The sequence below is a fragment of the Saccopteryx bilineata genome, chromosome 12, assembly GCF_036850765.1.
Source record: "Saccopteryx bilineata isolate mSacBil1 chromosome 12, mSacBil1_pri_phased_curated, whole genome shotgun sequence".
NCBI classification, from domain to species: Eukaryota; Metazoa; Chordata; class Mammalia; order Chiroptera; family Emballonuridae; genus Saccopteryx; species Saccopteryx bilineata.
The window spans coordinates 50,535,412-50,559,054 of record NC_089501.1 but is presented as its reverse complement, the minus strand read 5'-3'; the positions used below and the strand labels follow the sequence as shown (position 1 = coordinate 50,559,054).

Sequence of the window (23,643 nt, the reverse complement as noted above, 5' to 3'; positions counted from 1 at the left end):
AACTAGACATTAGAATCTTAGGTAAAGTGTAGTGGAGTGGCCTGTTGCGTGGCCTTGGATAGGAGTGCAGCTGGCAAGTAAAGAATGTTTTGTTAAAAGACTTGTTTTGTCACTGAAGGCAGTTGCTGGGCTTTTCTCAGTAAAACGTTCTCATGAGATTTTTGTATTTGCCTAGAATAAGGAGAAGAATGTGGTGGGATTCATAGCAGCAGTAGCAACTAATGCCTTCTGATATTGTGTTGCTGCTAGCTATCTTGCAGATGCGCTCTATGTATCATTGGTTGAAAGTTACTCTTGATACTATGTCAGTTTCTTATAGCAGGCCTTTTGTAGTCCCGTGGGAAAAGAATTAGGACACTGCATGAACTCAAGGCCATTTGCCTGAGCAAGCGGTGGTCCTTTTGCTAGCCCTTGATGATTTCGTCTGCTAACTCTTTCTGCGCCCTCGACTCACAACAACAGTAATATAGAGTTATTAATTAGTACTAATCTTTTAGAATTTTGTACCAAAATTGTTATTACTATTCAAGTTATTATATAACTGTATTTTGAATAACTTACCACCTGACTTGTAGTTTATAGATATGAATTAACTGTTATCTAGAAATATGTAACCACAGTGAAATTAGAACAATGATGTATTCAAAATACCATGTGATTGTAACTTAGTGTGTGTGTATAAAAAAGGAGCTGTACTAGCATTTTAGGGGAGATGCCTGGCAGTAAATGCTAACCAGAGAATAAAGAATTCGGCTCTCTCACTCGATTCTCGCCGACGCCGTCTCTTCCTGTGGGACCCCTGGATCCCCTCCCGGGGCTGGACCCCGGCATTTGGCACCCAATACAGGGACCCACAGGTAATCCCCCCTCGTTGTCTCGGGACGGCTAGGACTCCACTCAGGGTGCTGCAGACCCCCCTGTAAGAAAGACAGGGTGAGGATAGGTGGAGAATTTCAGAACTTAAGATTTTGAGAAGTCATGGGCCATACTGAGTCTAAAGAAAGAAGACTCTTTGTGAAAGTCATTAAGTATACACTTTCCCAAAAAGGAGTTAAGGTCTCCTCTAAACAAGTGGCTCGTTTTATGAAATTTGTACAAAAATGTTCTCCATGGTTTCCAGATGAGGGAACGCTTAGTTTTGAGAAATGGGTTAAAGTTGGAGAAGATTTAAAACTTTATTATGAGCTACATGGACCGGAAAAGGTCCCAGGTGATGCATTTGCTCTATGGAGCTTGATTAAAGATGCCTTAGATCCAGAACATGAGATGCATAAACTTCCTAAGGCAACTGCTCCTCCAAAAGAAGAGACTCCATTAATTAGAAGTAAAAGGCAGTCTCAAGATAGTACAGATCATGCTATGGCCTCTTTAAAATTAAGTAAACATCAGGATGATAGTGAAAATCATTTATCTCCAACAGATGAGGCTGAATTAGAAGATGAGGCAGCTAAATATAATAGGGATAATGAGGATTGGAAGTCAAAAACAGTCTTGCCCATATTATATCCCCCCAAGACTGACAAAAAGGATAAAAATAAGGTTATTAAAATGTCTTTGCCTCTACCAGTACAATCACCAGATATTAATGGAAAGAAAAAATCATCAGGGTTAACAGGGTTGCAGAAGGCAATTCAAGCTTCTTGCGACCAAGGGGAAACTGATTTGGCATTATGTTTTCCTGTGGCTGTGGCTGGTGAATTTGATGATGAGGAGGATCCTACATGGGAGCTGCTTCCTTATAAATTATTGAAAGAGTTAAAAATGGCTTGCAGTCAATATGGACCCAAGAGTGGGCAAGCAGGCCCAGGAGTGCAAGGGACAGCTCCCATAATTAATAATGTTAATAATAATGTCCCATTGCCTAAGACTTTGTGTCCACGCTGTCAAAAAGAATTTCATTGGGCAAAGCAGTGCCGTTCTAAATTTCACAAAAACGGACAGCCATTAGGACCAAAGTTAGGAATAGAATGGCAGCCCCCACATAATCCAAATCTGACAAGCAATCCAAGTAGTAATCAGGGAAACTGGCAAGGAGGCCAGCCTCAGGCCCCAATAACAGTTGGGGCCAGCCTGAATCCATTTGTCAACTCCGGTCTGTCTCAGACTTCACTCATGCCTCCCGCGTGGCAGGCAAGAATTTTACCGCTGAGCCACCCATGCCTCCATGCAAAATATGAGAAGCAAGCCTCTTGTGGGGGTTGAAATGGAGGGATTTCGGCTGCTGGTTGTAGCAGCTATTAGAATTTAAGAATGATTAGAAGACTGAGATGAGTTTTAAAGTTGTGTTATTATCTGATTTTCTTTAGTAAATAGAAGGACTTAAGAGTTTGGAAAAATTACACCATTTCAAATAGTGCAGATGTACAGCTTATTAACCTTTCCATCTCTAACACCAACCACAGCTTGCCTTACAAAAGCTTTCTGCTACAGCCAAAAGATCTTTTCATCAACCCACAGACTCACTACTCACGTTCCTGTCTTTCCACTGGTTTAGTCACAGCTCCTTACAGCTTGGAGGACCCTCCCCCTTCTCTCTCATGGTCTCGGTTCATTGTTTCTTCAAACTCAATCCAGGTCTAAAACTGTTTGGGGAAATCATACTAAAATGGTCCCAGATTACAGTGCTCTAGATTTCATCCTTACATTCTAACCTATTAGGGAAAATGGTAAAGGGCAATTTTAGAAAACTAAACATAAAATGCAATTAAAATTGTAAAACACGCTGTCCTTCTTAATAAAAATGAAACGGAGGTCTCAGAAAGTTAATATTGAAGAACAGTCTCTCTGTGTTAAAGAGAAAACCACAGGCCCAAAATGTCATCACTTGTGATAAAGCCCATAATACCCATAATACTAGATTTAATACATGATCTAATTGTTGTTTTAACCTAAGAAATAAAATCTTAATCAATCATCTGATATTTTCTGGTCAACACTAAATAAGGTCATCTGTCATGGTTTCATGGTCCCTCTCCATCAATCCCAGAGCACTGACCTGGGACATTGAGGTCCCAGTTTTCAAAAACTCGAGGTCACCGACTTGAGCTCAGGCTCACCTGGCATGAACACAAGCTTGTCAGTTTAAGCATGGGAATATGGACATGCCCCCACAGTCACTGGCTAGAGACCCAAGGTCACTGGCTTGAGCCCCAAGGTCACTGGCTTGAACACCAAGGTTGCTGGCTTGAAGCCCAAGTTTGCTGGCTTGAGCTGTAAGTCATTGGCTTAAGCAAAAGGGTCACTGGCTCAGCTGGAGCCTGGTCAAGGCACATATGAGAAGCAATCAATGAACTAAAGTGATGCAACTATGAGTTGATGCTTCTCATCTCCCTTCCTGCCTGTCTCTTTCTCTCTCTGTCTCTTTCTCTCTCACACACAAAAGTCCCAAAACAGCAATTTGAAAAGGTATATGCATCTCTATGTTAACTGTAGCATTATTTGCAATAGCCCAGATATGTAAGCAACCTAAATGTCTATCAATAGATGATTAGATAAAAAGATTTGGTATGTATACATTGGAATATTACTCAGCCATAAAAAGAATGAAATCTTTACCATTTGAGACAACATGGATGGACCTAGAGGGTATATTATACTAAGTAAAATGAGGTAGTTGAAAACAAATACCATCAAATACATATGATTTCATGTATATGTGGGACCTTAAAAATAAACAAACAAAACAGAAACAAATACAGATACAGCAAACTGATGGTTTCCAGATGAGAAGAGGGCTGGGTGAAAACATGAAGGGATTAAGAAATACAAGTTGGCAGTTATAAAATACTGTAGTAATAAGGATGTCATTATAGCATTGGAAAGACTGTACTGTCAATAATATTGAAATAACTGTATGGCGTCAGATAGTTACTGGACTTACTGAGGAGAGAAGATCACTTTATACATTATATAAATGTCTAACCCCTATGTTGTACACCTGAAACTAAGATAACATTGAATATCAACTGTAATTGAAAAATAAAATTATATATGTTACTGTTAGGAATAACAAGAAAAAAAAATATATCCTTTGCAATGAATAATCTAATGAATAAATGAGCCTCCCTAAGACATAATCAAATTAATTAATAAAACACAAGAAATGGATTGTAAAAACCTCTGATTGATAGCCAGATGGTCCAGAGCACAGGTAACAAGCTGGGCTTGAGATTGGAATCTGAAGTGGGGGGGCAGTCTTGTGAGACTGCTCCTGTGGAATGAGTTGCTGTCTCTGGGTAGATAGTATCAGAACCGAGTTGAATTGTAGTCCACCCAGCTGATGTCTGAGGAGCTGCTTGTAAGTTATGGCAACCCCCACACACACACACTCACTTCAGGCATTGAATGTACAATCCCTGCAAAGCCACATATGTTAATTTAAAATCTTTTAGTACCCATATTAAAAATAAAACAACTTTAAACAGGCAAAAATAATTTTAATAATACTTTATAAAACCCAATATATCTACAATGTTACCATTTTAACAATTAACATAAAAATTTTAATATTTTACAGAGGTTTTTTTTGCACTATATGTTTGAAATTCACTGTGTATTTTATACTTACTGAACATCTCCAATCAGACCAGCACGTTTCCAGTATTTCATAGCCACTAAATTGGGAGGGTGAGTTTGGGATTTGGACCTGGAATAAACGCTGAACCCTGATCTCTGCTTCCCAGCTAGGCGATGACAGCCCCCTGTGACTCTGGGTGCACACAGCAGTCTGAGAACCACCGCTGCCACCACCGCTGGAACCCTCACAGACTCAGCAATTCAGCCTGGCAAACCAGAGCCACGCAGGAGCTCCCTGGACACCTGTCTGCTGCCAAGCTCCAAGTCTAGACCCCTCTCATCCCAAAGACACCTGTCTCAGCAACTCAGAGATTGAGTCCCTGACTCCTATGTCCCCGGGTTCCGCGAGTGTGGTCACTTCTGCAAGTTCTCCAAGCTAGGACCACAATCCGCCTGGGAGCCCTGCACACTCGCCCACTGCCCACCGCACAGCTGGCCCGCGGCTTCCACGCCTGGGTGGGACTTACAGTGCTCAGCTGCAGGACCTCTGCCTCCGAGTAAATCCTCTCCTCTCTATTCTCTGCCTAAGACCCTGCCCACCCTCTGCAGCAAACCGCCCTGGTGTGTGCACCCATCTCTCCGCTAGACACCTGTGCTCCCTTCCCCACCCTTTCCCCCGCCCTTTTCCTAGCGGCTTCTCCACTGCCTTTGCGAGCTGGGGAGCCACAGCTGGAGGAGGAGCAGGGAGAGGAGGGAGACGGCGAGGAGGGGTAGGGGCAGGGTGGGTGGGGAGAGAGACCGGAGTGTGTGGACTGGCAGCCATTCTGCAGTTTTTCGCAGGGGACCCAGTTTGTCCCGCGCGCCTGAGTGATGGAGAGAAAGAGATTCCCTTAGACACAGGCGCACACAGCTAGGCCCGTCTCTGGGAGGCAGCTGCAGACTGGGGTGCGCCAGTGGCCCAGCAGCGGCTGTGACAGTGCCAGTCATGGGGAGTGAGGAGCCCGCACACCTTAGCACCGGTGGCTCCAAGACCCAGGAAGGAAAGAACCCAGGCACACAGACTCTTTTGGGTGGATCGGGAGAGAGGAGGCCGGCCAAGTAGCTGTCACTGAGGACGCCCCAGGATGCTCTGCCCTCAGAGTTCAGACACGCTGGTACCGGCTGGGGGGGGGAGTGCGCCCCCCTTCCCGCAGAGCGGCTGCGGTTCCCAGCACTGCGGGGTCTGGAGCTCCGGTGGCCACTCGTGCTGTGCCCGCGCCGTGGGAGCGCGCCCTGCCGCACCTGGCTCCAGTCTTCGGGGAACTGCAGGATACGCTTCCTAAACTCCACTACCTACTTCTCGCCCGCTTCCTTTTCTTCTCTGCTCCCGCCGGGGACCTTGGAGCCACCGCCCGCCTCTTACTCTCATGCGCTCAGACAGCCCTGCTCGCTCCCATTCACGCCGACTGGCTCTACGCTACGCCAAAGCCCGGGCAGCCGACTATTGGATTAACAGCCGCCGGGAGTGCTGGAGCCGCCCAGTGGTCTGGTGTGACCCGCTGCCTGGCCTTGCGTCCTGGGTTCGCTCCCTCCCGCACCGAGGCCGCTGCCACTGCCAACGCCAAGGACAATGGTGAGCTGGGCGTCCGCCTCCCGCTGGGGAAGGGATCTAGCACAGGGCAGAAACCGCTAGATTTGGGGTGAAGTGACAAGGGGGGAAATTGACCAGGGAAGACAGACCCGGGATGCCAGCCACAGTACTTTCTTGAGGCGCGGAAATGCTGGGCAATGCCTGGGGAAGACTTTTGAGACATTCGCTGGGGCTTGGGGTTAAACTACTGTGAGATGGGCATGAGCGGGGTGATTCCTGGGGTGAATTTAGAGTCCTCGGTGTCAGTCAGTGTGGGTCTTGACCAGAGGTGGGCGCAGCTCTCTGGGCTCTCTGAGAGAAACAACTGTGCTCAGCAGAGTTTGGGGGGTCGCGCTGGGCCACTTCCTGGGGTTGGCCTTGGGGGCTGTCACTTGCAGGGTGGATGGCTTTGGGAGAGGTAGGGGTATGCAAGGCCCGAGCAGATTGCGGGCAGAGGACAAGCAAGGATTAGTGAACTTGAAGGTAGGGTGTATTCTCCTCCCCAGCCTGTCCCCACTCCTCTCAACAGCAATCCTTGCCTCCTGGTAGCTCCTGTTCAAGCAACCCATCCCATCCACTTCACCTCCTCCACCACACACACACACTCAGAAGTTGGATGCCATTGATGGGATTGTCATTATTATTAAGAGGTGCATGAGATCTTGTGACTACTGGCTGGAGCGTGAGACTCCTGCTTTTAGGACTTGGGTGACAGCCCTGTTTTGGGTATGAGAGGAAGGAGCGCCCAGCCTCGGGTGGATGCCTCTACCTGACAGTTGCAGGTGCGCAGCGTGCAAACCTCCTCCAGAACTCCAGTCACTTTGCCTGGGTGGGCTCCGCTCTCCCACTTCCCTCCTTTGAGTGCTTCAGGGCACCCACCCAACGTAGCCGCTGCTCAGTTCCGTGGTCTCCCCAGTCCTCACCTGGTGGGTCGGTCCCCCTCCCAGCTTTCCTCCTTCAGCCCAATACCAGCTTCTTCATTGAAAACATTGATCCCTTAAAAAAAAGTTTTAATATTTGCAGAGTGTTTTATATCATATTACTTTGTGGATACATTTAATTGCACTGTAACTCTTCTCTGATTTATGTAAACTTAGTCTGATAATTAGGGTGCCTCGGGTTGGTGTGGGAGTGAGAGTGGGTGGGTGTCCTTTCTGTAAGGTGCTCTGTTCTAACTGGTCTGCTGGAAGGGATGCAGGCTGGTGCTCTGATAGCTTGTCCTCAGTAGTCGTGACATATTCCAGGGCTTTGGACAAATGTTTCCACATTACAATTTATTTCAAATATATTCAACTTTCATTTCAAGGAAAAAAGTTAAAGTGAATACAAATTTGGATAACAAAACTATTTTTTTCATATTCTTATTGGAATCAATTATATTGTATGAAGCAGGTTTGTTTTTTTTTCTCAACAAACGTTTGAGATCTTACTATGAGACAGGCACTAGTGTTAAACAATACAGATAATGTCCATGATTGCATGAGGCTTACATTTTTTTAAATTTTAATGGGGTGACATTGATAAATCAGGGTACATATGTGTACATATGTTCAGAGAAAACATCTCCAGGTTATTCTGTCATTTGATTATGTTGCATACCCCTCACCCAAGGTCAAATTGTCTTCTGTCACCTTCTATCTGGTTTTCTTTGTGCCCCTCCCCTCCCCCAGTCTTTCCTTAACCTCCCCCCCCCATCCATTCCACTCTTGTCCATGTCTCTGAGTCTCATTTTTATGTCCCATCTATGTTTGGAATCATATAGTTCTTAGTTTTTTTCTGATTTACTTATTTCACTCAGTATGATGTTATCAAGGTCCATCCATGTTGTTGTAAATGATCAGATGTCATCATTTCTTATGGCTGAGTAGTATTCCATAGTGTATATGTACCTAGGCTTTTTAGTCCACTCGTCCACTGACGGACACTTGGGCTGTTTCCAGATCTGTGCTATTGTGAACAATGCTGCCATAAACATGGGGGTGCATTTCTCCTTTTGGAACAGTGCTATGGAGTTCTTGGGGTATATTCCTAAAATTGGGATAGCTGGGTCAAAAGGCGGTTTGATTTTTAATTTTTTGAGGAATCTCCATACTGTTTTCCACAGTGGCTGCACCAGTCTGCATTCTAACCAGCAGTGGAGGATGGTTTTGTTTTCTCCACATCCTGGCCAGCTCTTATTCTGTGTTGTTTTGTTGATGAGCACCATTCTGACTGGTGTGAGGTGATATCTCACTGTGGTTTTAATTTGCATTCTCTAATGATTAGTGATGTTGACCATTTTTTCATATGCCTATTGGCCATCTGTATGTCCTCTTTGGAGAAGTGTCTATTCATTTCTTTTGCCCATTTTTGGATTGGATTGTTTGTCTTCCTGCTGTTGAGTTTTACAAGTTCTTTATAAATTTTGGTTATTAACCCTTTATCAGACATATTGTTGAATATGTTCTCCCATTGTGTTGTTTGTCTTTTTATTCTGTTCTTATTGTCGTTAGCTGTGCAAAAGTGTTTTAGTTTGATATAGTCCCATTTGTTTATCCTCTTTTATTTCACTTGCCCGTGGAGATATCGGCAAATATATTGCTGCGAGAGATATCAAAGAGCTTACTGCCTATGTTTTCTTTTAAGATGCTTATGGTTTCACGGCTTACATTTAAGTATTTTATCCATTTTGAGTTTATTTTTGTGAATGGTGTAAGTAGGTGGTCTAGTTTCATTTTTTTGCTGGTAGATGTCCAGTTTTCCCAACATCATTTATTAAAGAGGCTGTCTTTACTTCATTGTATGCTCTTACCTCCTTTGTCAAATATCAGTTATCCATAGAGCTGTGGGTTTATTTCTGAGTTCTCTGTTCTGTTCCATTGATCTATATGCCTGTTCTTATGCCAGTACCAGGCTGTTTTGAGTACAATGGCCTTGTAGTATAACTTGATATCGGGAAGTGTGATACCTCCCGCTTTATTCTTCCTTTTCAAGATTGCTGAGGCTATTCGTGTTCTTTTTTGGTTCCATATAAATTTTTGGAATATGTGTTCTATATCTTTGAAGTATGTCAATGGTATTTTAATTGGTATTGCATTGAATTTATAAATTGCTGTGGGTAATATAGACATTATAATGATGTTTATTCTTCCTCTCCATGAGCACGGTATATGCTTCCACGTGTTTGTATCTTCCTTGATTTCTTTTATCAAAGTTTTAAAATATTCTGAGTACAAGTTTAATCTCCTTGGTTAAATTTACTCCTAGGTACTTTATTTTTTTGGTTGCAATAGTGAAGGAGATTGTTTTCTTAAATTCTCTTTCTGACAGTTCATTGTCAGTTTATAAAAATGCCTCTGATTTCTGAGTATTAATTTTCTATCCTGCCACCTTGCTGAATTCATTTATCAGGTCCAGTAGTTTTTTTGACTGAGACTTTAGGGTTTTCTATACACAATATCATATCATCTGCAAATAATGACAGTTTTACTTCTTTTCCAATTTGGATGCCTTTTATTTCTTCTTCTTGTCTGATTGCTGTGGCTAGGACTTCCAGAACTATGTTGAATAAGAGTAGTGAAAGGGGGCACCCCTGCCTTGTTCCTGATCTTAAGGGGATTGCTTTTAATTTTTGCCCTTTGAGTATGATGTTGGCTGTGGGTTTGTCATAGATGGTCATTATTATGTTAACGTATGTTTTTGTATTCCCTCTTTGCTGAGAGTTTTGATCATGAATGGGTGCTGGATTTTATCAAATGCATTTTCGGCATCTATTGAAATTATCATGTGTTTTTCCTCCTTCCTTTTGTTTATGTGATGAATCACATTGATTGATTAGTGAATATTGTACCAGCCTTGCTTCCATAGAATAAATACCACTTGATCATGGTGTATGGTTTTTTTCATGTATTGCTGGATCCGGTTTGCTAACATTTTGTTGAGGATTTTAGCATCTAAATTTATCAGGGATAGTGGCCTATAATTTTCTTTGTGTTGTCTTTGCCTGGTTTTGGAATCAGAACTATGCTTGTCTCATAAAAGGAGCTTGGAAGTCTCCCTTTGTTTTTGAAATAGACTGAAAAGGATAGGCATTAATTCTTCTTTGATATTTGGTAGAATTCACTTGTGAAGCCATCAGGCCCAAGACTTTTCTTTGTTGGGAAGTTTTTGGTAACTGTTTTGATCTCAATTGTTGTAATCAGTCTGTTTAGGTTTTCTGATTCTTCCAGATTGATTTTTGGATGATTATATGTTTCAAGGAATTTGTCCATTTCATCTAGGTTGTGTAGTTTCGTGGCATACAGTTCTTCATAGTATTTTTTTATAATATTTTGTATTTCTGTTGTGTCAGTAGTTATTTCTCCACTCTCATTTTTAATTTTATTTATTTTTCTTGGTGAGTTCAGTTAAAGGTTCTTTGCTCCTGTTTACCTTTTCAAAGAAACAGCTCCTGGTTTAATTGATCCTCTGTATTTTTTTAACCTCTATGTCATTTAATTCCGCTCTGACCTTTATTATTTCCTTCTTTCTACTCCCCCTGGGTTTTCTTGCTGTTTTTTTAGTTCTCTTAGATGCAGGGTCAAGTTGTATATTTGAGCTTTTTCTAGTTTCATAAGGTATGGTTGTAATGCTATGAACTTCCCTCACAATACTGCTTTTGCTGTGTCCCATAAATTTTGAGTTGATGTGTGCTCATTATCATTCATTTCTAGGAATTTTTAAGTTTCTTCTTTGATCTCATTGTTAACCCATTTGTTATTTAATAACATGCTATTTAGTTTCCAAGTGATTGAGTATTTTTCAGTTTTTCTGTTGTGATTGATTCTTAGTTTCATGCCATTGTGATCAGAGAAAATGCTTGATATGATTTCAATCTTCTTAAATTTGTTGAGACTGCTTAAGTGCCCTAACATGTGGTCTGTCCTAGAGAATGTACCATGAGCACTTGAATATATATTCTGCTTTATCATGATGGTTCCTTTTTAAAGTTTCAATCTTATTGGTAAAATACTTCTTTTGTTGGTTGATTTTATTTCTGAGTTCATGAAACTGCCAAATTGTTTTTCTTTGGCATCTCATTTTTTTTTCAGATCTGCAATTTTTACTTCTCTGTCTTTTAAACAATGTATTTTTATGTTTAAATTGAAATTTACTTTCTGGAGATTTTCTTTCTGAGTGCCTTGTTACCTAGGTTGTTTAGGTAATTGATGAATACATTTTTTCGGTATAGGCATCTGTGAGAATGAGTCTGATTTTTCTTTTCCTTTTTAAAAGAAGTTTTAAATGTAGACACTTTGCTGTTTTTGTAGGTTAATAAGTCTTTTGTTTTCCAGTAGGCCGGGCCGAAGCATAAGTTTTTAGTTTCTCTTGCACTGCTCTAGCTTCTTGGGTCTCTTAGAGAGTGGCAAATACCCTGCATTCCCTATGGAGGGGAACATCTCCTCTGTGACCAACCAGGTCGCCATACTTAGGGGCCAGCCTGAGTGTGCGGGCTAGTGGGGAGACTTAGAAGCAAGAATGAGTGGGTTGGGTGAGGGTCCAGCCTGATTCTGCAGTCTGAGGTGCCATGTGGAGTGGGCAGGCTGAGGGGCCAGGCTGAGTGACCTTGCAGAGTGGGCAGGCTAAGGGATAAGTTGAGTAGCCAGGCTGAGTGGCCAGTCTTAGGGGTCATTCTGGGGTGCCCGGCTGAGGGGCCATGTGGAATAGCCCAGTTGAGGGTCCAAGCTAAGTGCCCAGGCTGAGTGGCAGGCTGAGTGGCCATGTGAAAAAACCAGGCTGAAAGACCAGTCTGAGGGTCATGTGTAGTGGGCAGTCAGTGGGTCTGTATAGAGTGGGCAGGCTGTTGGGCCAGGGTGAGTGGCCAGCCAGAAGGGCCATGCAGAGTGGGCAGGCTGAATGGGCATTTTAAGTATCCATGTGTTGTGGTAAGGCTGTTATGCAAGGTTGAGGGGCCAGGACGAGTGGCCATGTTGAGTGGGCTGGCTGAGGGGCCAGACTGAGTGGCCAGGCTGATTGGGCCATCTGAGCGACCAGGCTGAGAGGCCAACTGAGTGTCTATGTGCAGTGGGCAGGCTGAGGGTCCATGTGGAGTGGGCAGGCTTTTGCTCTTGTCTGAGTAGGCAGGAGGAGGGGCCATTCTTAGGGATCTTTCTGGGGGGCCTGGCTGAGAGGCCATTGGAATGGGCAGGGTGAGGGGCCATGTTCAGTGGGAAGGCTGAGCGTTCAGAAAAGGGACCAGGCTGAGTGGCCATGTGGAAGGACCTGGCTGAAAGACCAGTCTAAGGTGCCATGCAGAGTGGGCAGTCGGTGTGTCTATTTGGAACAGACAGGCTGTTGGGCCTGGCTGAGGGGCCATGTGGAAGGGCCAAGCTGAGTGGCCAGGCTGGCGGTGAGACTAAGAAGCCAGGCTGATGGGCAGGCTGAGTGGCCGGCTTAGTGGGCAGTTTGATGTGCCAGGCTGAGTCGTCTGGCTGAGGGGCAAGGCTGAACGGCGAGCCTGAGGGGTCTGGCTGAGTGGCCACGTGGCTTGGCCAGGCTGAGTGGGCAGGCTGAGTAATCATGTGGAGTGGGCACACTGAGGCACCAGGCTGATATCAGTTGTGCATAAAGATTTGGGTTTATTTCTGGGTTCTCTGTTCTGTTCCATTGATCTGTAGGTCTGTTCTTCTGCCAGAACCAAGCTGGTTTTTTTTTTTTTTTTTTTTTTTTTGTATCTTTCTGAAGCTGGAAACGGGGAGGCAGTCAGACAGACTCCCACATGCGCCCGACTGGGATCCACCCGGCACGCCCACCAGGGGGCGATGTTCTGCCCATCCGGGGCGTCGCTCTGTTGCAACCAGAGCCACTGTAGCGCTTGGGGTAGAGGCCAAGGAGCCATCCCCAGCGCCCGGGCCATCTTTTGCTCTAATGGAGCCTCGGCTGCGGGAGGGGAAGAAAGAGACAGAGAGGAAGGAGAGGGGGAGGGGTGGAGCAGATGGGCACTTCTCCTGTGTGCCCTGGCCGGAAATCGAACCCGGGACTTCTATACACCAGGCTGATGCTCTACCACTGAGCCAACTGGCCAGGGCTCCAAGCTGTTTTGAGTATAATGGCCTTGTAGTATAACTTGGTATCGGGAAGTATGATACCTCCCGCTTTATTCTTCCTTTTCAAGATTGCTGAGGCTATTCGTGTTCTTTTTTGGTTCCATATAAATTTTTGGAATATGTGTTCTATATCTTTGAAGTATGTCAGTGGTATTTTAGTTGGTATTGCATTAAATTTATAAATTGCTGTGGGTAATATAGACATTATAATGATGTTTATTCTTCCTCTCCATGAGCACGGTATATGCTTCCACGTGTTTGTATCTTCCTTGATTTCTTTTATCAATGTTTTATAATTTTCTGAGTACAAGTTTAATCTCCATGGTTAAATTTACTCCTAGGTACTTTATTTTTTTTGGTTGCAATAGTGAAGGAGATTGTTTCCTTAATGTCTCTTTCTGGCAGTTCATTGTTGGTGTATAAAAATGCCTCTGATTTCTGAGTATTAATTTTCTATCCTGCCACCTTGCTGAATTCATTTATCAGGTCCAGTAGTTTTTTGACTGAGACGTTAGGGTTTTCTATACACAATATCATATCATCTGCAAGTAATGACAGTTTTACTTCTTTTCCAATTTGGATGCCTTTTATTTCTTCTTCTTGTCTGATTGCTGTGGCTAGGACTTCCAGAACTATGTTGTATAAGAGTAGTGAAAGGGGGCATGCCTGCCTTGTTCCTGATCGTAAAGGAATTGCTTTTAATTTTTGCCCTTTGAGTATGATGTTGGCTGTGGGTTTGTCATAGATGGCCTTGATCATGTTGAGGTATGTTTTCTGTATTCCCTCTTTACTGAGAGTTTTGATCATGAATGGGTGCTGGATTTTATCAAATGCATTTTCGGCATCTATTGAAATTATCATGTGTTTTTCCTCCTTCCTTTTGTTTATGTGATGAATCACATTGATTGATTAGTGAATATTGTACCAGCCTTGCCTCCACAGAATAAATACCACTTGATCATGGTGTATTTTTTTTTCCATATATTGCTGGATCCAGTTTGCTAACATTTTGTTGAGGATTTTAGCATCTAAATTTATCAGGGATATTGGCCTATAATTTTCTTTCTTTGTGTTGTCTTTGCCTGGTTTTGGAATCAGAATTATGCTTGCCTCATAAAAGGAGCTTGGAAGGCTTCCTTCCTCTTGAATTTTTTGAAATAGCTTGAGAAGGATAGGAGTTAGTTCTTTGAATATTTGGTAGAATATTATTTTAGTAACTATGTATGGTGTCAAAGGTTCTAGACTTTTTAGGGAGATCACTTTGTAAGTTATATACATGTGTAACCACTATGCTATGCCTTGAAGGAAGGCACTAGCCAGACTGGTACTGTACTCGTCACGTCTAACATGGTACTCTAGATTTCTACAGGACCATAGAATGTTAAGCTACAAGAAAAAGACCTTCATTAGAAATAGATACATTCACAGTAGTAATACAATGTATGATAAAGAAGGTGCTAACTACACTGGAAGAACTGATGAAAGTCTTGAAAGTCACATTTCCCCAGAAGGCCTGCTTCTTGCTCTTACTCTGCAGTTTTCACCTGATTCCTTCTGTCTTTTTAATTAGTGTGTAAATTATCTCTGTGATTAAGCTTCTCCATCCCATCAAGAGAACTGCAATCTTCAAATACACAGACAGGTTCACCTTCAGGTGTTGGTTCAGATTGAGAGAATAAAGATATATAGAAGAATTAGACATTTGATCTTTGTAAGAATTTGTAAAAGGTTTTGTCACATATTTCAGCCAATATTAGGGAAACATATCGGTGAATTAATATACAATATTATTTGTTTTTTTGTTTGTTTGTTTTTTTACAGAGACAGTAAGAGAGGAATAGGTAGGTACAGACAGGAACAGAGACAGATCAGAAGCATCAATCATCAGTTTTTCATTGCGACACCCCAGCTGCTCATTGATTGCTCTCTCACATGTGCCCCGACCGCGGGCCTTCAGCAGACCCAGTAACCCCTCGCTCAAGCCAGCGACCCTGGGTCCAAGCTGGTGAGCTCTGCTCAAAGCCGATTAGCCCATGTTCCAGCTGCCGACCTCGGGGTCTCGAACCTGGGTCCTCGGCATCCCAGTCCGACGCTCTATCCACTGCGCCACCACCTGGTCAGGCAATATACAATATTATTACAATAATATTGACTCTATTCCATATGCCTATGCTGTACTTTACAACCCCCACCCCCCCATTCCCCCCACCCCCCAATTCCCACACACCCCATTATCCCCCACCCCATTTTCCCCACCCCCCAATTCCCCCGCCCCCATTACCCCCATACCCCCCAAAGCCCTTCCACCTCCCATTTCCCCCCACCCCAGGGGATTGTTGGATAAACAATAGGTCTTGTGTTTTTAGGTTTGCTCATTTATATTGAGGGGCGTGAGTATGGAGATGTGTTGTACTTTTGGGCACATGAAACCTGTATAATTTTATATTAACCAGTGTCATCCTAATAAGTTCAAATAAAAAAATAAATAGGTTAATGTGGTGAAAATTTTTATAACTTCACATTTAACAAGATTAATTTTGGAATTCAAAGGGACACATCTAAAACTATAACATCCAACTCTTTACTAAGAGCTAGAATGCATCCTGCACCTGCTGTTCCCACATGCAGTGAGGCTCTGCAGACACTTCAGAAATGAGTTCATGGTGTGGTGAAGAAGCAGCGCTGTGTTGTTGGTAGGGGGGTGGGGGGTGAGGGGCATTGGCAACCCTCAATCCAAATGAACAAATCTAAAAAACACCACCTGTTGTTTACCCAAAAATCCCCTGGGAACACGTGGGGGGCGGGCACCAGCAGCGGCGGGCGCCATGGCAGCCCGGAGCACGCGTGGGCGAAGGGCTGCTGCAGCCCTTCCATATAAATGAGCAAATCTAAAAACACAAGACCTGTCCTTTACCCTACATTCACTTGGGGTGGGGGAATAGGAGGTAGAGGCGAAATGAGGGTTGAGGGGTGTAGAGGGGATAATGGGGGTGAGGGGTGTAGGGGGGTGGGAGGTGAGGGGTGTAGGGGGGTGGGGGGTGAGGGGCTGCAGGGTGGGGGTTGTAAAGTGCAGCATAGGAATAGGGAATAGAGTCAATATTATTGAAATAACTATGTATGGTGTCAGAGGTTCCAGACTTTTTAGGGGGATCACTTTGTAGTGAGGGGATTGTAAAGTACAGCATAGGCGTAGGGAATAGAGTCAATATTAAATTAATAACTATATGGTGTCAGAAGTTCTAGACTTTTTAGGGGGATCACTTTGTAAGTTATGTGCATGTGTAACCACTATGCTGTACACCTGAAATTAATATAATATTAAATGTCAACTAAAACACTGGGGAACAAAATGTTGCATCCACAAACACAGTTGTTCTTACCTAATTCGAGCATGCTGATCTCAAATCTGACATTAGTTTTTCTCTACAAGGTAGAGTTTTTTTGCAATTCAATATTTTAGGTTTTCATCTTATTGTAAAATTTTTAACATTTAGTTTAACAATGAAGTAGAATGTCTTCTTGGGCATCATCTTTGTGAAAATATAATAATTTATAGAATGCAGTAAATACACTAAAAGATATGATTGCATCAGTATTTGTCTACAGTTTTGAAATAGAACATATTCAAACATTTATTTTAATCATAAAATTTGCACAAAACTCATTTAAATTCTATTCAGGCTAAAATTTGCATTTGTGGGTCTTGCGTTTGTGTACTTGTTGAGGACAATCTCATTTGATGCTTCAACAGTAGTCTGCTCATCACTATCAGCTCCAAGATTTTCGGGAAACTTAACCAGGATGACTGTTCAGAAGTGAATCTTAACACTCATGTTACATCCAATGTCTTGCCAAGACTGGGGGCAAGTTTCTTCTATCCTTTGTTTGGTGTAAAGTTAAGATGATTTGTAAGGTGGGGGATTTGGATTGATGATTAAACATACGGAATTGTCTCTTGAAGCCTTTTGGATTGCTATCAAAGAAAAATATGTGGCAATATCTAAAAGCTTTGAACATTTTACTACAATTTTCAATGTCTAATTTATATGAATTATGATTTTCTACCATTAACACAATTAAGAGTTGATGTGTGCTTATTATAATTTGTTTCTAGGAATTTTTTTATTTCTTCTTTGATCTCATTGTTAACCCATTTGTTATTTAATAACATGCTATTTAATTTCCAAGTGTTTGAGTATTTTTCAGTTTTTCTGTTGTGATTGCTTTCTAGTTTCATGCCATTGTGATCAGAGAAAATGGCTATATTTTAATCTTCTTAAATTTGTTGAGACCGCTTTTGTGCCCTAACATGTGGTATATCCTAGAGAATGTACCATGAGCACTTGAAAAGAATGTATATTCTACTGCTTTAGGGTGATGGTTCCTTCTTAAAGGTTCAGTCTTACTGGTAAAATAGTTCTTTTGTTTGTTGATTTTATTTCTGAGTTCATGAAACTGCCAAATTGATTTTCTTGGGCATCTCATTTTTTTCAGCTTTACAATTTTTACTTCTCTGTCTTTTAAACAATGTATTTTTATGTATTTAAATTTATTGTCTGGAGGGTTTAAATTTTATTTCTGAGTGCCTTGTTACCTAGGTTGTTAATGGTAATTAATGAATCCTTTTTTTGGTCTAGGCATCTGTGAGAATGAGTCTGATTTTTCTTTTCCTTTTTTTAAAAAATTTTAAATGTGAGACACTTTGCTGTTTTTGTAGGTTAATAAGTCTTTTGTTTTCCAGTAGGCTGGGCCAAAGCATAAGTTTTTAGTTTCTCTTGCACTGTTCTAGCTTCTTGGGTCTCTCAGAGAGTGGCAAATACCCTGCATTCCCTAAGGAGGGGAACATTTCCTCTGTGACCAACCAGGTTGCCATTCTTAGGGGCCAGCCTGAGTGTGCGGGCTAGTGGGGAGACTTAGAAGCAAAGATGAGTGGGCTGGGTGAGGGGCCAGCCTGAGTGGGCAGGCTAAGATGCCATGTTCAGTGGGCAGGCTGAGTGGCCACACAGAGTTGGTAGGCTAAGGGTTCAAACTGGACTGGCTGAGTGGCCAGGTAGAGAGGCCAGTCTCAATAGCAAGGCTGAGTGGCCAGATAAAGGGGACAGACTGAGTGGCCTGACTGGACTACCATGCGGCAGAGCCAGGCTGAGGAGCCATGTAAATTGGGCAAGGTGAAGGTCTAGTCTAAGTGCCCAGGCTGAGTGGGCAGGCTAGGGTCCATGTGCAGTGGGAAGGCTGTGTGGCAAGCAGAGGGGCCAGAATGAGTGGGCAGGCTGAGCGGGTAGTCTGAGCGGCCGAAGGGGCCAGGCTGAGTGGCCATGTGGAAGGGCCAGGCTGAAAGACCATTCTGAGGGGCCATGCAAAGTGGGGAGCCTATTGGCCTAGGCTGAATTGACAGGCTAAAGGTCCGTATTGAGTGGCCCAGCGAAGGGACCAGCCTGATGGGCCAGGCTGAATGCCCAGGCTGAGCGTCTGTTCTTAGCAGTCATTCCAGGGTCCAGGAGGAGGGGACATGTGGAATGGCCAGGTTGAGAGTCCAGGTTGAGTGGGCAGGCTGCATGGCCAGTCAGAAGGGCCACACAGAGTGGGCAGGCTGAGGGCCAGACTGAGTGTCCAAGCTTAGTAACCATGTGGAGTGGGCACACTGAGGCGCCAGGCTGAGTGGCTTGGGCAGTGAGCAGGCTGAAGGCCACACTGAGTAGGAAGGCTAAGGGTCCAAACTGAGTGCGCAGGCTCAGAGGCCATATAGAGAGGCCAGTCTCAATGGCCAGGCTGATTGGCCAGACTAAGGAGCCAGGGTGAGTGGGCACACTGAGATACCATGTTCAGGAGGCAGGCTGAGTGTCTGGGCGAGGGGCCAGACAAAGGGGACAGACTGAGTGGCCTGGCTGGACTGCCATGTGGAAGACCCAGGCTGACAGGCTACGTAGAGTGGGCAGTCTGTGAGTCCATGTTTAGTGGAGAGCCTGTTGAGTTAGGCTTAGTGGCCCAGTTGAGGTGGCAGCCAGATGGGTCAGGCTGAGGGGCAGGTTGAAGGGCCAGGCTGAGTGGCCATGTAAACTGTGTAGGCTGAGGAGACAGGCTGAGGGTCCATTCTTAGCAGTCATTTTGGGGGCTAGGGGGAGGGGACATGAGGAATGACCAGGGTGAGGGGCCAGCCAGAAGGGCCATGCAGACTGGGCAGGCTGAGGGCCAGACTGAGAGGCCAGGCTGAGTAACCATGTGGATTGGGCAAATAGAGGCACCAGGCTGATTGGCTAGGCCAGAGGCGAGACTGAGTGGCCACACTGAGTTGGTAGGCTAAGGGTCAAACTGAGCGGGCAGGCTGAGCTGCCAGGTAGAGAGACCAGTCTCTCTGGCCAGGCTGAGTGGCCAAACTACAGGGCCAGAGTGAGTGGCCAGGCAAGGGCCCAGACAAAATGGACATACTGAATGGCCAGGCTGGACCACGATGCGAAAGAACCAGGCTGAGGGGACATGTGGAGTGGGCATTGGCGCATCTATATGGAGTGGACAGGTTGTTGGGCCAAGCTGATTGGATAGGCTGAAGGGCCAGGCTGAATGGGCAGGGTAAGTGGGCAGTCTGAGTGGCCATGAGGAGTAGGCTGGCTGACTCTAGCCTGAAGTTTCATGCTAAGGGGCCAGGATCAGGGGCCACGTGGAGTGGGGATGCTGAGAAGCCAGGCTGAATGGGTAGTTTGTAGGGCCAGGCTGAGGGGCGATATGCAGTTGTTGAGGCCAACGCAAGATACGAGTGAGGTCAGTATTTTAAATGCTGGAGTGGGAGGTGCTGTATTCCAGTGGGGACAAACGATGCTGTGGAAGAGGAGCCAGGGGTTGGAAGAGTTTAGGTGAAAAGGAAAAGAAAGAGATAACTCATAATCTACCAGAAAACGAAGGTCTTGTAAGATGCGAGAGGTTTAAGTGTAAGTTAAACTTGCAACATGAAAGCCTTTGAGACTTTCTAAAAATAAAAATCTTGCTACTGAATAACACATTGTTCATGTGTGTTGCACTGGGTATAAGAGTAGGTTTGTGTCACAGAGAAGATGCCTGTTTTTTCTATTCACATTCATTGCTACCTTCAATCATTCACTTGTCCTCTGAGCTTCTATTTCTCCTTTTATAAAATACAAATGTTAATAGTGACCTGATAGAATTATTGTGAGAAGTAAAAATGATTACAGAAAAGTGTAAATGAAGCACATTGTAAGCATGTACAGTGTAGTGCTTTCACAATCAGACATTTTACAAAATGATCCCATACTTTGTCCAGTATCCACCCCCTGCCCAACATAGTTATTAAGCTCTAATTGACTCTGAAGGTGTGAACAGGCGAGTAAGGAGCATCAGGCACTTCAGAAACGCCTCCGATGGGATATGTATCTAAACCAAGTGGAAGGCAGGAGTAAGTATCTTTTCATGAGAGGTTTCCGAGTGTCTGCACACATGGACATGAACCAGCATCATCATCACTTTTATGCACAGACATGGTTCTTTAGGTAACACAGAAGTTTATCTACACGGCCTACTCAAGTTCACCTGAGAAGTCCTTTGTGTGATTTGGAAATAGATATTCAAAGTGTGTACCTTGTAGCCTCATTGCAGATCCAAATTTACAGCATTCTTTGGCGAGTGCTGGAGGGAACAGTCATCTTCAATGCTCACAGAGAGGCTCCAATCAGCTGGCCGTCCCTCAGCCTCTGCAGGTGCGCCAGACCTGCAGACCCAGGCTTCAGCCCTGTTCTCTCCTAGCGTATCTGCCCCAGAAGCTGAGTGAGGACAGAATAGGGATGTGTGTTGTAAGGTATTTTCCCCACCGAGGAAGAAGAAGGGCGTAGCCACCAAGTGTGGAACAGCAAAAGCTTTATTTAGTAGAGCGCTTCGTGGACAAGGTTCTCTGGTCCAGGGGACTGGGGCCAGGGAGTCGCGTGTAATCTCCCACGTGGGGGTAAATTATAGGGTTGGTAGAGTGGTCGTGTTCTTTTTCATAGGGCTCCTGGGAAGTTTCTTTTATCTGGCATGGGTGTGGGCAGTTCTAGCCAAATTCCCGAGCCTGGTTCCTCACATGACCTTCCCCCGTTGCCAACCGACCTCAAATTCTGACCTTTTATGTGAGATAGGGGCGCCGCTATTCATCTGGCTACTTCCTGCTGATTAAGGGCGTCGTGGGGAAGGGAGGTCGGAAGGTGGTGGCTCTGAGGGGAGTCGCGTGTACAGTTGAAGGAACATCTATTAGACCGTAACTCGAGAAACTTCGTGGATGGGTTCCTGTAAGAATCTGAAAAGGAGCAAATATGAGTGACATGCTGATAATTAGAAGAGGGTCTAGGACAGGGGCAGCCCAGGTGAGCATGGGTGGCTGTCATTAGGAGTTAAGCGGGTTGTAGAAGGAGAGGTCCTTCTGCAGTTTCTCTTGCAGATGGTGGAGGACCCCTTTGGTCAGTCTCATTGAAGAGCTTTGCTTCCTGCTTTAGCTCACTCTGGAGGCAGGTTCCCGGTGGGAGGGACAGGAGCAACAGGAGGGTCTGCAGGGCCCGACCTTTTGGTGAGCAGGAGACGGGTAGGGCCCAGTGGTTCTGACTGCCAGCGGTCCTGCATGGGGGCAAGCTTGAGGCGAGAGACATGGTTAGAAATGAGGGTAGTATTGAGTATGGGGGAGCCCTTGGTAGTGAGGATGGTGTTGTCAGCTGGATAGTGGCTCTGAGACTTTGTAGAATGTCCCAACCCAGAAGGGATAAAGGGTATGATGGCATAACTAATTGTTAGATTCAAGGAGTACTGACATGCTGGGGCTGCCAAGAGTGTACAAGGTCCCTGTGACGCTGAGAACAAAGAGTTCAGCAACATCCTGCATTGAGTCAGAGACCCTTATCAGAAGTTTATGTTTGAAATTCTCCACTGAGTAATACCCCCCCTGTAACTGCGCACGACCTCCCTAGCCAATGACTAACAGCCACATCAGCTTCTGTATGATGCTTGCTCATCCTAGACAGCCACCCTATAAAAAGGAGCCATTTTAGAAGCTCGGAGCTGCAGTCCCTGTGCAGGTTTGGGGGGCTGCAGTCCCTGCGCAGTTTGTTGGCTGCGCAGGTTTGGTTGGCTGCAGTGCTCCAGTCTCTTCGGAGGCGTGGGTTGCCTGCAGTCCCTGTGCAGGTTTGGGGGGCTGCAGTGTTCCCCTGTGTGGGTTACCTGCACCCCTGTGCAGGTTTGGGGGGCTGCAGTGCTCCCTTGCATGGGTTGCCTGCAGTCCCTGTGCAGGTCTGCAGTAAAACCTATAAAATTTATTTTGGGTCTGCTGTAGTGTTTCTCGCCAGAATGTAACACTAAGAAGGAGTGCAGAAAAATGGTTCTGTATAAACTGCATGTCGGATGGTTTGCGACGAGTAAAAGAAGGGGTCCCATCCACTCCCATAACCTCAGCCTGTGAGGGAACTAGAGGTCCAGAGTGTGATGGCAAACCAGAGAAGGAAGCCCCCGTGTCCACAAGAAATGAGATGGACTTACCCTCTATTTGTAGCACCACCCTGGGTTCAGTGAGGGTGATGGGGTCTCTGAGTTGGAGCCCTGTCCGTCGCCCCTAAGGACTAAAAGTTCAAGCGGTGGGCCTTCCTGGCTGGCCAGGCCTCCCATTGGGGTGGCTTGTCCTCCAAAAAGAGGTCCAAAGAAAAGCCTGTTGCCCAAAAGGGGCAATCGCTCTGCCAGTAACCGGGCTGCTTGCAGTTAGGGCAGGGCTTAGTGGGTGGTCTCGGGCAGGGACTCTGCCGGGACCAGTGACCCTCCTTTCCACATTTAAAGCAAGGTCCTGGTGGGATTCCTCTTTGTGGTCTGGACTTGGTGGGGCACCTCCCGTGCCTTGCCCCTGGTGCTCTGCCGGCCTCAGGGCTGCCACAGGAGCCTGGGTTTGCAGTGTGACCTTCTGCTGCATGCGGGCCTGACCAGCAGCCTCGGCCTGTTCCTCCCAACCGTTAGAAACCTTAAATGCCATGTTCATCAGGTCTCGGATAGGGGTTTGGGGGCCCTCTTCTGCCTTTTTAAGTTTCCTCTGAATGTCCAAGGCTGATTGGGAAATGAAGTGTGCAGCTTATACAGTGGGCCTGGCACTGGAAGTAGGGTCTGTATGAGTATGGAGGACCTTAGCATCAGTGAGGCGATTTAAGAAGAGAGCCGGATTTTCCTCATGTCCCTGAGTAATTTCCCTTAATTTGTCATAGATAACTAGCTTTTGAGCTGCGTCTTGCATGCCAGCTCTAAGACAGTAAATCGTTTGGTGTCATCGTCTCCTACCTGTTTGTCCCATTTGGTAATCCCAGTTGGGGTCCATGTCAGGGATTGCCTCTGGCCCCGTTGGCATTTGAGGGTTTGAGATGTGGACCTTATCTGCATGAACCCGTGCTACCATCTGGATCCAGTTTTGTAAGTCGGGCGTAAGGGTAGAAGACATAAAGCCATAGAGAT

At 45.0% G+C, this 23,643-nt stretch overlaps 1 protein-coding gene across 1 annotated transcript in view; it reads left to right on the top strand.

Moving 5' to 3' along the window:
- Positions 1-4,134: 4,134 nt before the first annotated feature.
- The window catches only part of LOC136316074 (uncharacterized), a 39,615-nt gene continuing 20,106 nt past the window's right edge, over positions 4,135-23,643 (top strand). Inside the window, exons 1-2 of the mRNA XM_066247812.1 lie at positions 4,135-4,150; positions 5,552-6,127. Coding sequence (XP_066103909.1) covers positions 4,135-4,150; positions 5,552-6,127 — 592 coding nt within the window. The remainder of the gene's footprint in view (positions 4,151-5,551; positions 6,128-23,643) is intronic.